Source organism: Mizuhopecten yessoensis, unplaced genomic scaffold (genome assembly GCF_002113885.1).
Source record: "Mizuhopecten yessoensis strain PY_sf001 unplaced genomic scaffold, ASM211388v2 scaffold716261, whole genome shotgun sequence".
In the NCBI taxonomy this organism is placed as follows: domain Eukaryota; kingdom Metazoa; phylum Mollusca; class Bivalvia; order Pectinida; family Pectinidae; genus Mizuhopecten; species Mizuhopecten yessoensis.
The window spans coordinates 368,410-380,989 of record NW_018480028.1 but is presented as its reverse complement, the minus strand read 5'-3'; the positions used below and the strand labels follow the sequence as shown (position 1 = coordinate 380,989).

Below are 12,580 nucleotides of genomic sequence, written 5' to 3'. Positions count from 1 at the left end.
GACAGACAGACAGACAGACAGACAGACAGACAGACAGACAGACAGACAGACAGACAGACAGACAGACAGACAGACAGACAGAGTGATTACTATAAGGCACCCGTATCCCCTAATTATTAACACTTGGATCTATTGAACATCACATCACACTTTTCATGACTGGAAATGGACACTCTATCGTAGGATGGGATTGTTATTTTGGACAGAAGATCTCTCCCAAGGGAGTTCATCCTTTGTATTTCTAACGAAATACTACTACTGACAGATGACAGAAGAGCTCTCCCAAGGGAGTTCATCCTTTGTACTTCTGATAAAATACTACTACTGACAGATGACAGAAGAGCTCTCCCAAGGGAGTTCATCCTTTGCACTTCTAATGAAATACTACTACTGACAGATGACAGAAAACTACATTCATACTAAATCTTTTCAATACAGACACAGAGAACAGATTTGTATGATCTGGAACTGGCCCAAGGATTTCAATATCCAGCATAACTTGATCCATTACACATCAATATTCTTATTTTTAAGGGTGCCATACCAATTTCTTTCTCAAATGGCGTGATCGTGTGCATCTTATATTTTTTTCTTTAGTTTTATAGCCGCGAGTTCCATAACTGGTAAGTAAATATATTCCCCGACGAAATAACAGGTAGTGTTAGATAGCAATGATCTGATCATTACAAACAGGCAAGTTATGACAGACATAAGGTTTTAGTTACTCAGTACATAAAACATCCTATTTATGAAAGTAACATGTGGAAATACAAACTGACTGTTTACAGAATATTTTGACAGCAGTATCAGGAGGTGAAACACCACTAGCCTGACGTCTGAGGCAAGCACACTGTATGTCAGTAGCAGTATCAGGAGGTGAAACACCACTAGCCTGACGTCTGAGGCTAGCACACTGTATGTCAGTATCAGTATCAGGAGGTGAAACACCACTAGCCTTACGTCTGAGGCAAGCACATTGTATGTCAGTAGCAGTATCAGGGGGTGAAACACCACTAGCCTGACGGCTGAGGCAAGCACACTGTATGTCAGCAGCAGTATCAGGAGGTGAAACACCTCTAGCCTGACGTCTGAGGCAAGCACACCGTATGTCAGTAGCATTATCAGGAGGTGAAACACCACTATCCTGACGTCTGAGGCAAGCACACTGGATGTCAGTAGCAGTATCAGGAGGTGAAACACCTCTAGCCTGACGTCTGAGGCAAGCACACTGTATGTCTGTAGCAGTATCAGGATGTGAAACACCACTAGCCTGACGTCTGAGCCAAGCACACTGTATGTCAGTAGCTGTATCAGGAGGTGAAACACCACTAGCCTGACGTCCGAGGCAAGCACACTGTATGTCAGTATCAGTATCAGGAGGTGGAACACCACTAGCCTGACGTCTGAGGCAACCACACTGTATGTCAGTAGCAGTATCAGGAGGTGACACACCACTAGCCTGACGTCTGAGGCAAGCACACTCTATGTCAGTAGCAGTATCAGGAGGTGACACACCACTAGCCTGACGTCTGAGGCTAGCACGCTGTATGTCAGTATCAGTATCAGGAGGTGAAACACCACTATCCTGACGTCTGAGGCAAGCACACCGTATGTCAGTAGCATTATCAGGAGGTGAAACACCACTATCCTGACGTCTGAGGCAAGCACACTGTATGTCAGCAGCAGTATCAGGAGGTGAAACACCTCTAGCCTGACGTCTGAGGCAAGCACACTGGATGTCAGTAGCAGTATCAGGAGGTGAAACACCTCTAGCCTGACGTCTGAGGCAAGCACACTCTATGTCAGTAGCAGTATCAGGAGGTGAAACACCTCTAGCCTGACGTCTGAGGCAAGCACACCGTATGTCAGTAGCATTATCAGGAGGTGAAACACCACTATCCTGACGTCTGAGGCAAGCACACTGTATGTCTGTAGCAGTATCAGGATGTGAAACACCACTAGCCTGACGTCCGAGGCAAGCACACTGTATGTCAGCAGCAGTATCAGGAGGTGAAACACCTCTAGCCTGACGTCTGAGGCAAGCACACTCTATGTCAGTAGCAGTATCAGGAGGGGAAACACCACTAGCCTGACGTCTTAGGCAAGCACACTGTATGTCAGTAGCTGTATCAGGAGGTGAAACACCACTCGCTGGCTCGAAATTTTCAAAGTATCAAACTGTCAATTCAAGGTTATAATTCCAATCATGTTATTAACATGTAATATTCAAAATATCATTTGCCATTATAAACCAAAATAAATTTTGCCCCCCCCCCCCCTCCTTCCCCAGGGGGTAAACGTGAGACCCTAGGGTCATAAACCTTAAGACCCTTCCATCTATGAAGAGTATTTGATTCGACCATATCTGGGTCTTGAGAAGAAGGTTTTTGAAATTTTAGTCAATTTGACCCTTTTTGGCCCCACCCCTCAGGCCCCGGGGGGCTTAGGACTAAAACGGCAACTATTTTTGTTGACCGTTGTCCATGGAAGTTCCCTGCAAAATTTCATTGAAATTGGTTCAGGGGTTTTGGAGAAGAAGTCGAAAATGTAAATTGTTTACGGACGGACGACGGACGACGACGGACAACGACGGAGAAAAGGCGATCGCAATAGGTCACTTGAGACTTTGTCTCAGGTGACCTTAAAAACCTTGTAAGATTGCTGAAAATATCAAGATCCTCACCCTCTTTAACTGTATATTTCAACACTTTAAATTCTTTACTCAAGATACTTAAGGATTTTTCAATGTGAAGTAGAGGTGGAACCTGAAATAAAGTGTTATTATCAATGACATAATTCTGTGCTGAGCTGAAGACAACCAGAAATACCCACCTGCCACCGAAGTCCACGTAAAACAACCTTTGTAACAATTCATAGGTTAACAGCGTCACACCAAACTGGGGGGAGGATCTTAATACACGAGCTGTAACAAACAAGAACATACATCAACATAGGAATCTTACATCATAATTCCCCAATTACATATTTTTACAGTACGTATCATGAAATATCCAAAAGATTGGTTTGTGGCTAAAACTACTAAGTTCACATATCAAAGCAAAATATGATTTGGCCATTGATCTTGTTTCAGCAACATAAGACTTCTAGTATTTTCAATTACAAATCATGCTGCCGTTATCATGTTAAATGTTATTTATAGTACATATCTATCTACTTCTTCCCACATTTGTTTCACTTAAGTCATTCTTTCATACTGATAACAGTGATATCGTATACACGGTAGTATCTCATTCTTTGTTTTTTAATCGGTTTGATTAACATTTTTCATAAAACGTCAAGGAATGTTATTGAAGAAGTATACCAAGGAATTCACTTCACTATTATATAAATCTAGATATTCCATAATCAGTCATGACAATCGACAATTGATAGTTTTTAAATCGGAACTCATACCATAAACAGGACAACATTACTCCGCAATTTATCTATTTACGAAAAAAATGATCCGAGCTGAAGGTACCAGAGATCCCAGAGGGATCTTGGTGCCCAACATCGTACCATCTTCATTAGTTCCATGTCAGTTTGATCTTTTCTCTTCTTTTATCTTATCTGCTTGTTCAGTTTGCCTGTCCACCATCTTAATCAGTCTTTTGATCACCCTCGAAAGTGCACAACTAAGGATCAAGGGGAACCTACGTATCAAATTTGAGAAACATTCCTCCAGAACATTCTGAGAAATAGCGATAACAAACTAACTGTAACAAGATGACCGCCTGTCCGCATCTTGGTTTTCAGATCAGTCCAAAAATTTAATATGCATAACTAAGAAACAAGATGAACACGTATGTGAAATTTGAGAAAAATTCCCTTCAATACTTTTTGAGCAATAATCAATACGACTACCTGCTGACCATCTTTGTATTCCGATCATCCCTAAAATCAAAATGCGGAACTAGGGATAATGGGGAACCTTCATGTGAAATTTCGGAAAGATCCCTCTAGTGCTTTCTGAGAAATATAGCTTACAATAATTATTTAAGGGCGGACCACGGACGCAGGGTGATTTAAATAGCCCACCATCTGATGATGGTGGGATGAAAAAGCCTGATATTTATACCTGGTGCTCCTTTCCAGAAGGCAGCGAATCCCTCTTCAGCATAGATCTTCCTGGCACAGTCTACGAGGCCAGTGTAGACTGTCTGACCTTTACGGGCCTGAACCTGCAGTCGTGTCTTTATCACATCGGCAGGTGTTGGGAGTGCAGCCGCAGGCATACCTGGTCAAACACATATAGACTAAAGTTAACTCAAAACAAGCACCTTGTGTATACACTGCACCCCATCCATTTGAAATGATGTACAAAGTAAGATTTCCTGAAATGAAACTTTGGCAGAGACATTTTCCATAAACCTGCATTTAAGCACTCTATTTCAAAGATCAAAGGAACTTGATATGAAATTTTTCTTATCCCTTACTATTAGACTTTAGCGCAATTTTGAAAACTGCCTTATCCATAATCTTGCTTAAAAAAAAAAAATCTTCTTTTCATAATCTAGTCATACCTATTCCGTACTTTTAGTATAGAACTTTATCGCATTTCTCCTTTATAACATACTGTAAACTTTGACCCCTTATAATGGCTGTATTTGGGGTGAGGATCAGGGAATTAATTAAAAGGAGAAAATTCATTCCTTGTTCCCAAACTTTTCCACAACTCTGCTATTTAGTGATCTTTTAGAGAAAAGTGTCCACAGACCTGCACAAGTCGCTGCCATCAGCAGAGTACCGGGTGAGTTGTAACCATTCTCATCAGCAAACGCTTTCTTTAAATGTGCATAGGCGGGAAAATAGATTGCTGAGAACGGTATATCTCTTAGAAAGCAGGCTCTGGAACCCTGAAGACAAAACAGTACAGTGTCAAGCTAGAACTGTGAAGCAAGAAGTCTTTGCTGCAATAAGCCTTTGATCTGCCATATTCAAGGGCAACTCAGTTACACAGTGTCAAGAGCTCAATTTCCTAGTATTTCCACTGAAAACGGTGAAAACAACATCTGGCAACAACAATGAATAATTGACTGGATGTCAGTCTTTACACAGAAAAAAACACATTGCATTCTATACTTTGTCGACATTATAATTGGAGCATTCATATCTTCACATTAATTAAACTTCAACATGGTTATACATGCTGTATACAGGGAATTTTGACTGTAATTTAATTTTTTCATGTGCCGTAATGTCCGGGTAATGATAATTTATCTCTACGTTCGTCTGCCGTAATGTCCCGTTAATGATAATTTATCTCTACGTTCGTCTGCAGTAATGTCGCATTATGATAAATTATCTGTACGTTCGTCTGCCGTAATGTCCCGGTAATGATTATTTATCTCTACGTTCGTGTGCCGTAATGTCCCAGCAATGATAATTTATCTCTACGTTCGTCTGCCGTAATGTCCCGGTAATGATTATTTATCTCTATGTCGTCTGCCGTAATGTCCCGGTAATGATAATTTATCTCTACGTTCGTATGCCATAATGTCCAGGTAATGATAATTTATCTCTACATTCGTCTGCCGTAATGTCCTGGTAATGATTATTTATCTCTACGTTCGTCTGCCGTAATGTCCCGGTAATGATAATTTATCTCTACGTTCGTCTGCTGTAATGTCCCAGTAATGATAATTTATCTCTACGTTCGTCTGCCGTAATGTCCCGGTAATGATTATTTATCTCTACGTTCGTCTGCCGTAATGTCCCGGTAATGATAATTTATCTCTACGTTCGTCTGCTGTAATGTCCCAGTAATGATAATTTATCTCTACGTTCGTCTGCCGTAATGTCCCGGTAATGATTATTTATCTCTACGTTCGTCTGCCGTAATGTCCCGGTAATGATAATTTATCTCTACGTTCGTCTGCTGTAATGTCCCAGTAATGATAATTTATCTCTACGTTCGTCTGCCGTAATGTCCCGGTAATGATTATTTATCTCTACGTTCGTCTGCCGTAATGTCCCGGTAATGATAATTTATCTCTACGTTCGTCTGCTGTAATGTCCCAGTAATGATAATTTATCTCTACGTTCGTCTGCCGTAATGTCCCGGTAATGATAATTTATCTCTACGTTCGTCTGCCGTAATGTCCCAGTAATGATAATTTATCTCTACGTTCGTCTACCGTAGTGTCCCAGTAATGATAATTTATCTCTACGTTCGTCTGCTGTAATGTCCCGGTAATGATAATTTATCTCTACGTTCGTCTGCCGTAGTGTCTCAGTATTGATAATTTATGACTAAGTCTGCCATAATGTCCGGGTAATGATTATTTATGACTAAGTCTGCCGTAATGTCCAGGTAATGATAATTTATCTCTACGTTCGTCTGCCATAATGTCCAGGTAATGATAATTTATCTCTACGTTCGTCTGCCTTAATGTCCCGGTAATGATAATTTATCTCTACGTTCGTCTGCCGTAATGTCCCAGTAATGATAATTTATCTACGTTCGTCTGCCGTAATGTCCGGGTAATGATAATTTATCTCTACGTTCGTCTGCCCTAATGTCCCGGTAATGATAATTTATCTCTACGTTTGTCTGCCGTAATGTCCGGGTATTGATGATTTATCTCTACGTTCGTGTGCCGTAATGTCGAGGTAATGATAATTTATCTCTACGTTCGTGTGCCGTAATGTCCCGGTTTTGATTATTTATGACTAAGTCTGCCATAATGTCCCGGTAATGATAATTTTTCACTACGTGGACATTAGAAGTATATTAGACGAAGTAATTAAATGTGGAGGGCTAAATTAACACTGGGCGAATATGTATTATTTTGGTGATGGACGAAAGTTCTGGTACATACAGTGCCCTACCACCCCAATGTGATAACAGGGCGAGTACATTAGAAACAATCAAATGTCCAGGTGTACAGAAGTATCCAGATCATGTAGGCTTATTTACATATCACCCCAATGTATTATTACAGGGTTAGTTTAATATAAACAATCAAGCAGCCAGGTGTACAGAAGTATCCAGATCCTTTAGGCTCATTTACATATCACCCCAATGTGTTATTACAGGGTTAGTTTAATATAAACAATCAAACAGCCAGGTGTACAGAAGTATCCAAATCATGTAGGCTCATTTACATATCACCCCAATGTGTTATTACAGGGTCAGTATAATATAAACAATCAAACGACCAGGTGGACAGAAGTATCCAGATCATGTAGGCTCATTTACATATCACCCCTATGTGTTATTACAGGGTTAGTATAATATAAACAATCAAACGACCAGGTGTACAGAAGTATCCAGATCATGTAGTCTCATTTACATATCACCCCAATGTGTTATTACAGGGTCAGTTTAATATAAACAATCAAACGACCAGGTGTACAGAAGTATCCAGATCCTGTAGGCTCATTTACATATCACCCCAATGTGTTATTACAGGGTTAGTTTAATATAAACAATCAAACAGCCAGGTGTACAGAAGTATCCAGATCATGTAGGCTCATTTACATATCACCCCTATGTGTTATTACAGGGTTAGTATAATATAAAAAATCAAACGACCAGGTGTACAGAAGTATCCAGATCATGTAGGCTCATTTACATATCACCCCAATGTGTTATAACAGGGTCAGTTTAATATAAACAATCAAACGACCAGGTGTACAGAAGTATCCAGATCCTGTAGACTCATTTACATATGTATATATCATATACAAACCTTGTACAGTCCACCTGATAACCTTGAGGAATCCTATAGGCTCATTTACATATGTATATATCATATACAAACCTTGTACAGCCCGAGGATTCCTGTAGGCTCATTTACATATGTATATATAGCATACAAACCTTGTACAGCCCGAGGAATCCTGTAGGCTCAATTACATATGTATATATAGTACACAAACCTTGTACAGCCCGAGGAATCCTATAGGCTCATTTACATATGTATATATAGCATACAAACCTTGTACAGTCCGAGGAATCCTGTAGGCTCATTTACATATGTATATATAGCATACAAACCTTGTACAGCCCGAAGAATCCAAGGTCCTTAATAACACTAAAGGCACTGACACGGGTCTTGCCAACGATTTCTCCCGCTACCTGCAGTCGGATCTTTACGATTTCTAGTGGATTGGTAAACATAACTTGTGACGCACCAGCCTAAAGAAAAAATAATTACAACAGAAAATTGAATTAACACTAATTAATTAACTAATACTTCTATTATTATAACGAAGATGAAAATATGTTTGATGAAATTACCATATAACTTAGCTCAAGATTCGTTTGAAACAAGGCAATCCAGTCCGCCAATGGTAATGATTGCTTTACCAAGCTGTACACCTATCCCAGGATATAGGTCACAGTGACATACTTCTTGTACTCTAAATCCTGCAAGCCAAGACATACTTACATACCAAATCTGGTTACTCCAGGTGAAATAATGTAAAAGATATACCACTGAAATAGTACAGAGGTTTGGTTTTATTTTGTTTATTTTCCTATCAGGGACATGTAGTATAGAGGACATGCCCCAGGGACATGTAGTATAGAGGACATGCCCCAGGGACATGTAGCATAGAGGACATGCCCCAGGGACATGTGGTATAGAGGTCATGCCCCAGGGACATGTGGTATAGAGGACATGCCCCAGGAACATGTGGTATAGAGGACATGCCCCAGGGACATGTGGTATACAGGACATGCCCCAGGGACATGTGGTATAGAGGTCATGCCCCAGGGACATGTGGTATACAGGACATGCTCCAGGGACATGTTGTATAGAGGACATGCCCCAGGGACATGTAGCATAGAGGACATGCCCCAGGGACATGTGGTATACAGGACATGCTCCAGGGACATGTTGTATAGAGGACATGCCCCAGGGACATGTGGTATAGAGGTCATGCCCCAGGGACATGTGGTATACAGGACATGCTCCAGGGACATGTTGTATAGAGGACATGCCCCAGGGACATGTGGTATAGAGGTCATGCCCCAGGGACATGTGGTATAGAGGACATGCCCCAGGGAAATGTAGTATAGAGGACATGCCCCAGGGACATGTGGTATACAGGACATGCCCGAGGGACATGTAGTATAGAGGACATGCCCCAGGGACGTGTGGTATAGAGGACATGCTCCAGGGACATGTCTTATAGAGGACATGCCCCAGGGACATGTAGTATAGAGTACATGCTCCAGGGACCAGGGACATGTAGTATAGAGGACATGCCCCAGGGACGTGTGGTATAGAGGACATGCTCCAGGGACATGTCGTATAGAGGACATGCCCCATGGACATGTAGTATAGAGGACATGCCCCAGGGAAATGTGGTATACAGGACATGCCCCAGGGACATGTGGTATAGAGGTCATGCCCCAGGGACATGTGGTATACAGGACATGCTCCAGGGACATGTTGTATAGAGGACATGCCCCAGGGACATGTAGCATAGAGGACATGCCCCAGGGACATGTGGTATAGAGGACATGCACCAGGGACATGTGGTATACAGGACATGCCCCAGGGACATCTCGTATAGAGGACATGCCCCAGGGACATGTCGTATAGAGGACATGCCCCAGACAAACTATTTGAAATGTTGGGGTTAAAGGTCAAACTATAATTCACAGGGACCTACTTATACAGAAAATATCACGGTAAAAGTCTCGTTTTATATGTTGCTATATAAAAGTCGGCTGCCTCTCCATCTAACACATTCGTCACTAGCAGGGGGCTGTCATGATAAATTAAACTGGTCTTACCGTTCCTCCTGCAACACATTCAGCCCAGAGAGGAAGGCTGCCATCTTTATCCATTAGATTGTCTCGCATAAAGTCATTCATCTGTAAACAAAAATGAAAAAGACAAAATAAGCATCTCTGCCAGCTGGCATATAACCTTACCAGTTCCAAGGATGTTAAATCCAAAACAAACAAGTGTCTTTGCAAAGAATTCTTTATTGCCAAACAAAACAAGTGTCTTTGCAAAGAATTCTTTATTCCCAAACAAAACAAGTGTCTTTGCCAATAATTCTTTATTCCCAAACAAAACAAGTGTCTTTGCCAATAATTTTGACAAGACACTATGTAAAGCATTTCTATTTTGTTAATTTTTATGTCACAAAAAAAGTGTCTGGTAAAAATATTCAGATATCTGTGGACCATTTTATTTTAGTTAAACTTTTACAAATGATCCACAACAAAATTAACAAAATACAGGTATGACAAAACTATTTATTTTTAAACTATGGTTGTATTATCCTGAAAACTTTTCATTACACAAAAAACTTTATCGCAATTATGTATTATTACACTTCCTTAATCTTTGTAATGTGTTTTGTAGTATGGAGTACTAACCGTTAGTTTAATAGCTTTCTCTGGACAGACACCAACCAGCTGGGGTCCCAAACCTCGGTACAGTCCCAGGACACCCTCATGTCGTAGGACTTTCTTAAAACAGTCAAAGCTGTTCTTGTACATGAGCTCTCCGACCATTGAGCCAGTACGCTGGTTCTGTATCCGCGTCTTCACCAAATCTATCGGGTAGACTGCTGTGGCTCCAGTGGCTGTAAACAAAATCATACGTAACTTTAGGACACTCCTTATACTTTCTTCCCTTTACAGAATTTATAAATTTGCTTGTGGCTTAAGAAATAAAAGGCACGCAATCTTCGGTAGGAAAATTAGTTCTATAGAACAACAATACTACACACTAGTGTGCGACATGCTCTATATATTTAGTGAAATCTTTGATCCTGAAATGCAACATTTCTAATCAAGCAATATGTCAGACTGACAGGATGGTGTGAATTTGAACTTAAAATAACAAGTAGAAATACAAGCTGTTTACAGTGCTTCATCAAAGCTTTTTTTCTTTTTCTTTTCAATAAAATATGTATGTTGATCCAATCTAGCTACAGCTGAGTAGCTACCGTGGCAGTTCTTCCACACTCTCTGGTAGTACACTGACTAGACCTACCTCCAGCTACAGATCCCAGGCCAAATCTGTCCCCCCTCTCTGGTCGTCCCCTGACTAGCCCTACCTCCCGCTCCAGATCCCAGGCCAAATCTGTCCCCACTCTCTGGTAGTACACTGACTAGACCTCCCTCCAGCTACAGATCACAGGCCAAATCTGCCCACACTCTCTGGCAGTACACTGACTAGACCTACCTCCAGCTACAGATCCCAGGCCAAATCTGTACACACTCTCCAATACACTCAGCCAGCCTGACCGTTCCTTCCCTTGCTCTAAATTGATTTTTTCCTGGGAGAGAAAAAGAGGTTCTACATTTAATTCACTTGGAACATGAATTTTAATTTTAGTACAATTTTAAATTCTTAAGCAAAACATTTAGAAACTTATTTTTAACAAATACACATTGATCTTAAAAACAATACCAACATATATTTTTTATCAGAAAAATCCTTCAGCATACCAATCAGAAGAAGAACTGCAAAAAGCCCAGTAAACAATCTATATTATAAGGATAGGGAAATTCCACCCACAGTATTTTCAAATTTGGCAAAGCCCCTTGGGTGGAATTCCCTATCCTACACCCCTGGGCATGAAAGAATATTTTTCTCTCATTCCAACTACCAGAATAAGCTCAGAAACCATGAAAATGGGTTTTGACTGGGTACCATTTTGAAAATATCAACTTTTCCTCTGAGTTTTTTTGACGAAAACAAATCTATCAGCGAGACTTAGCATACGCTATATTTGCGAACAGAGTTTGTGCAGAAAAATAATTTTCATCTTTATCATTTCTAACATGAATAATAAATATATCGAAAGACTTTTGATTTCATCACGTCGCCTCTACTGCATTACAGCATCAAAGTTTTCCATATTCGTGACGTCACATTATTATTGAGCCATTGTGACGTTATGTCACTTAAACTGGGGTGTAAGAAAGAAATTCATACACCCCTTTCTTAACCTGAACAGCTCTATCTTACACAATCGGAAACGTATTAAACATTTAACAATAGCAAGGGACAGTACCTGTGCAATAGACATTTGAATCGTAAAAGGAGTTTCTCGTCCTTTCATTGGTGAGATTTTGTCCAGATCTTCATATGTTAATCTCCTGTCGGGAAAGAAACATAAAGTTTAATCACACAGGAGAAATAAGTCTCTAATCAGTAAACAGTATTGCCCATTATATTTTCATCTTTACTCATGAATTTATTTCTCTGTAAATTTGATCTGCTTTTTCAAAACCTCTCTTTTATGTTTGACACAATACTGTTTGTTCCCTATAATTCCAACAGTACCACTTTAAAGTTCTCCAGCAAATCAGCTCCAATACAACAGTACCACTTTAAAGTTCTCCAGCAAATCAGCTCCAATACAACAGTACCACTTTAAAGTTCTCCAGCAAATCAGCTCCAATACAACAGTACCACTTTAAAGTTCTCCAGCAAATCAGCTCCAATACAACAGTACCACTTTAAAGTTCTCCAGCAAATCAGCTCCAATACAACAGTACCACTTTAAAGTTCTCCAGCAAATCAGCTCCAATACAACAGTACCACTTTAAAGTTCCCCAGCAAATCAGCTCCAATACAACAGTACCACTTTAAAGTTC

The 12,580-nt window shown here is 40.4% G+C and overlaps 1 protein-coding gene across 2 annotated transcripts in view; it reads right to left on the bottom strand.

Moving 5' to 3' along the window:
• LOC110442401 (calcium-binding mitochondrial carrier protein Aralar1-like) overlaps window positions 1-12,580 on the bottom strand; it is a 42,068-nt gene that overhangs the window by 5,593 nt on the left and 23,895 nt on the right. For both annotated transcript variants that reach the window (XM_021485996.1, XM_021485997.1), the window contains 8 exons: window positions 11,995-12,079; window positions 11,160-11,253; window positions 10,346-10,554; window positions 9,752-9,832; window positions 8,003-8,143; window positions 4,718-4,856; window positions 4,079-4,237; window positions 2,833-2,923 (listed from right to left, as the gene is read on the bottom strand). In XM_021485996.1, coding sequence (XP_021341671.1) covers window positions 2,833-2,923; window positions 4,079-4,237; window positions 4,718-4,856; window positions 8,003-8,143; window positions 9,752-9,832; window positions 10,346-10,554; window positions 11,160-11,253; window positions 11,995-12,079 — 999 coding nt within the window. The remainder of the gene's footprint in view (window positions 1-2,832; window positions 2,924-4,078; window positions 4,238-4,717; window positions 4,857-8,002; window positions 8,144-9,751; window positions 9,833-10,345; window positions 10,555-11,159; window positions 11,254-11,994; window positions 12,080-12,580) is intronic.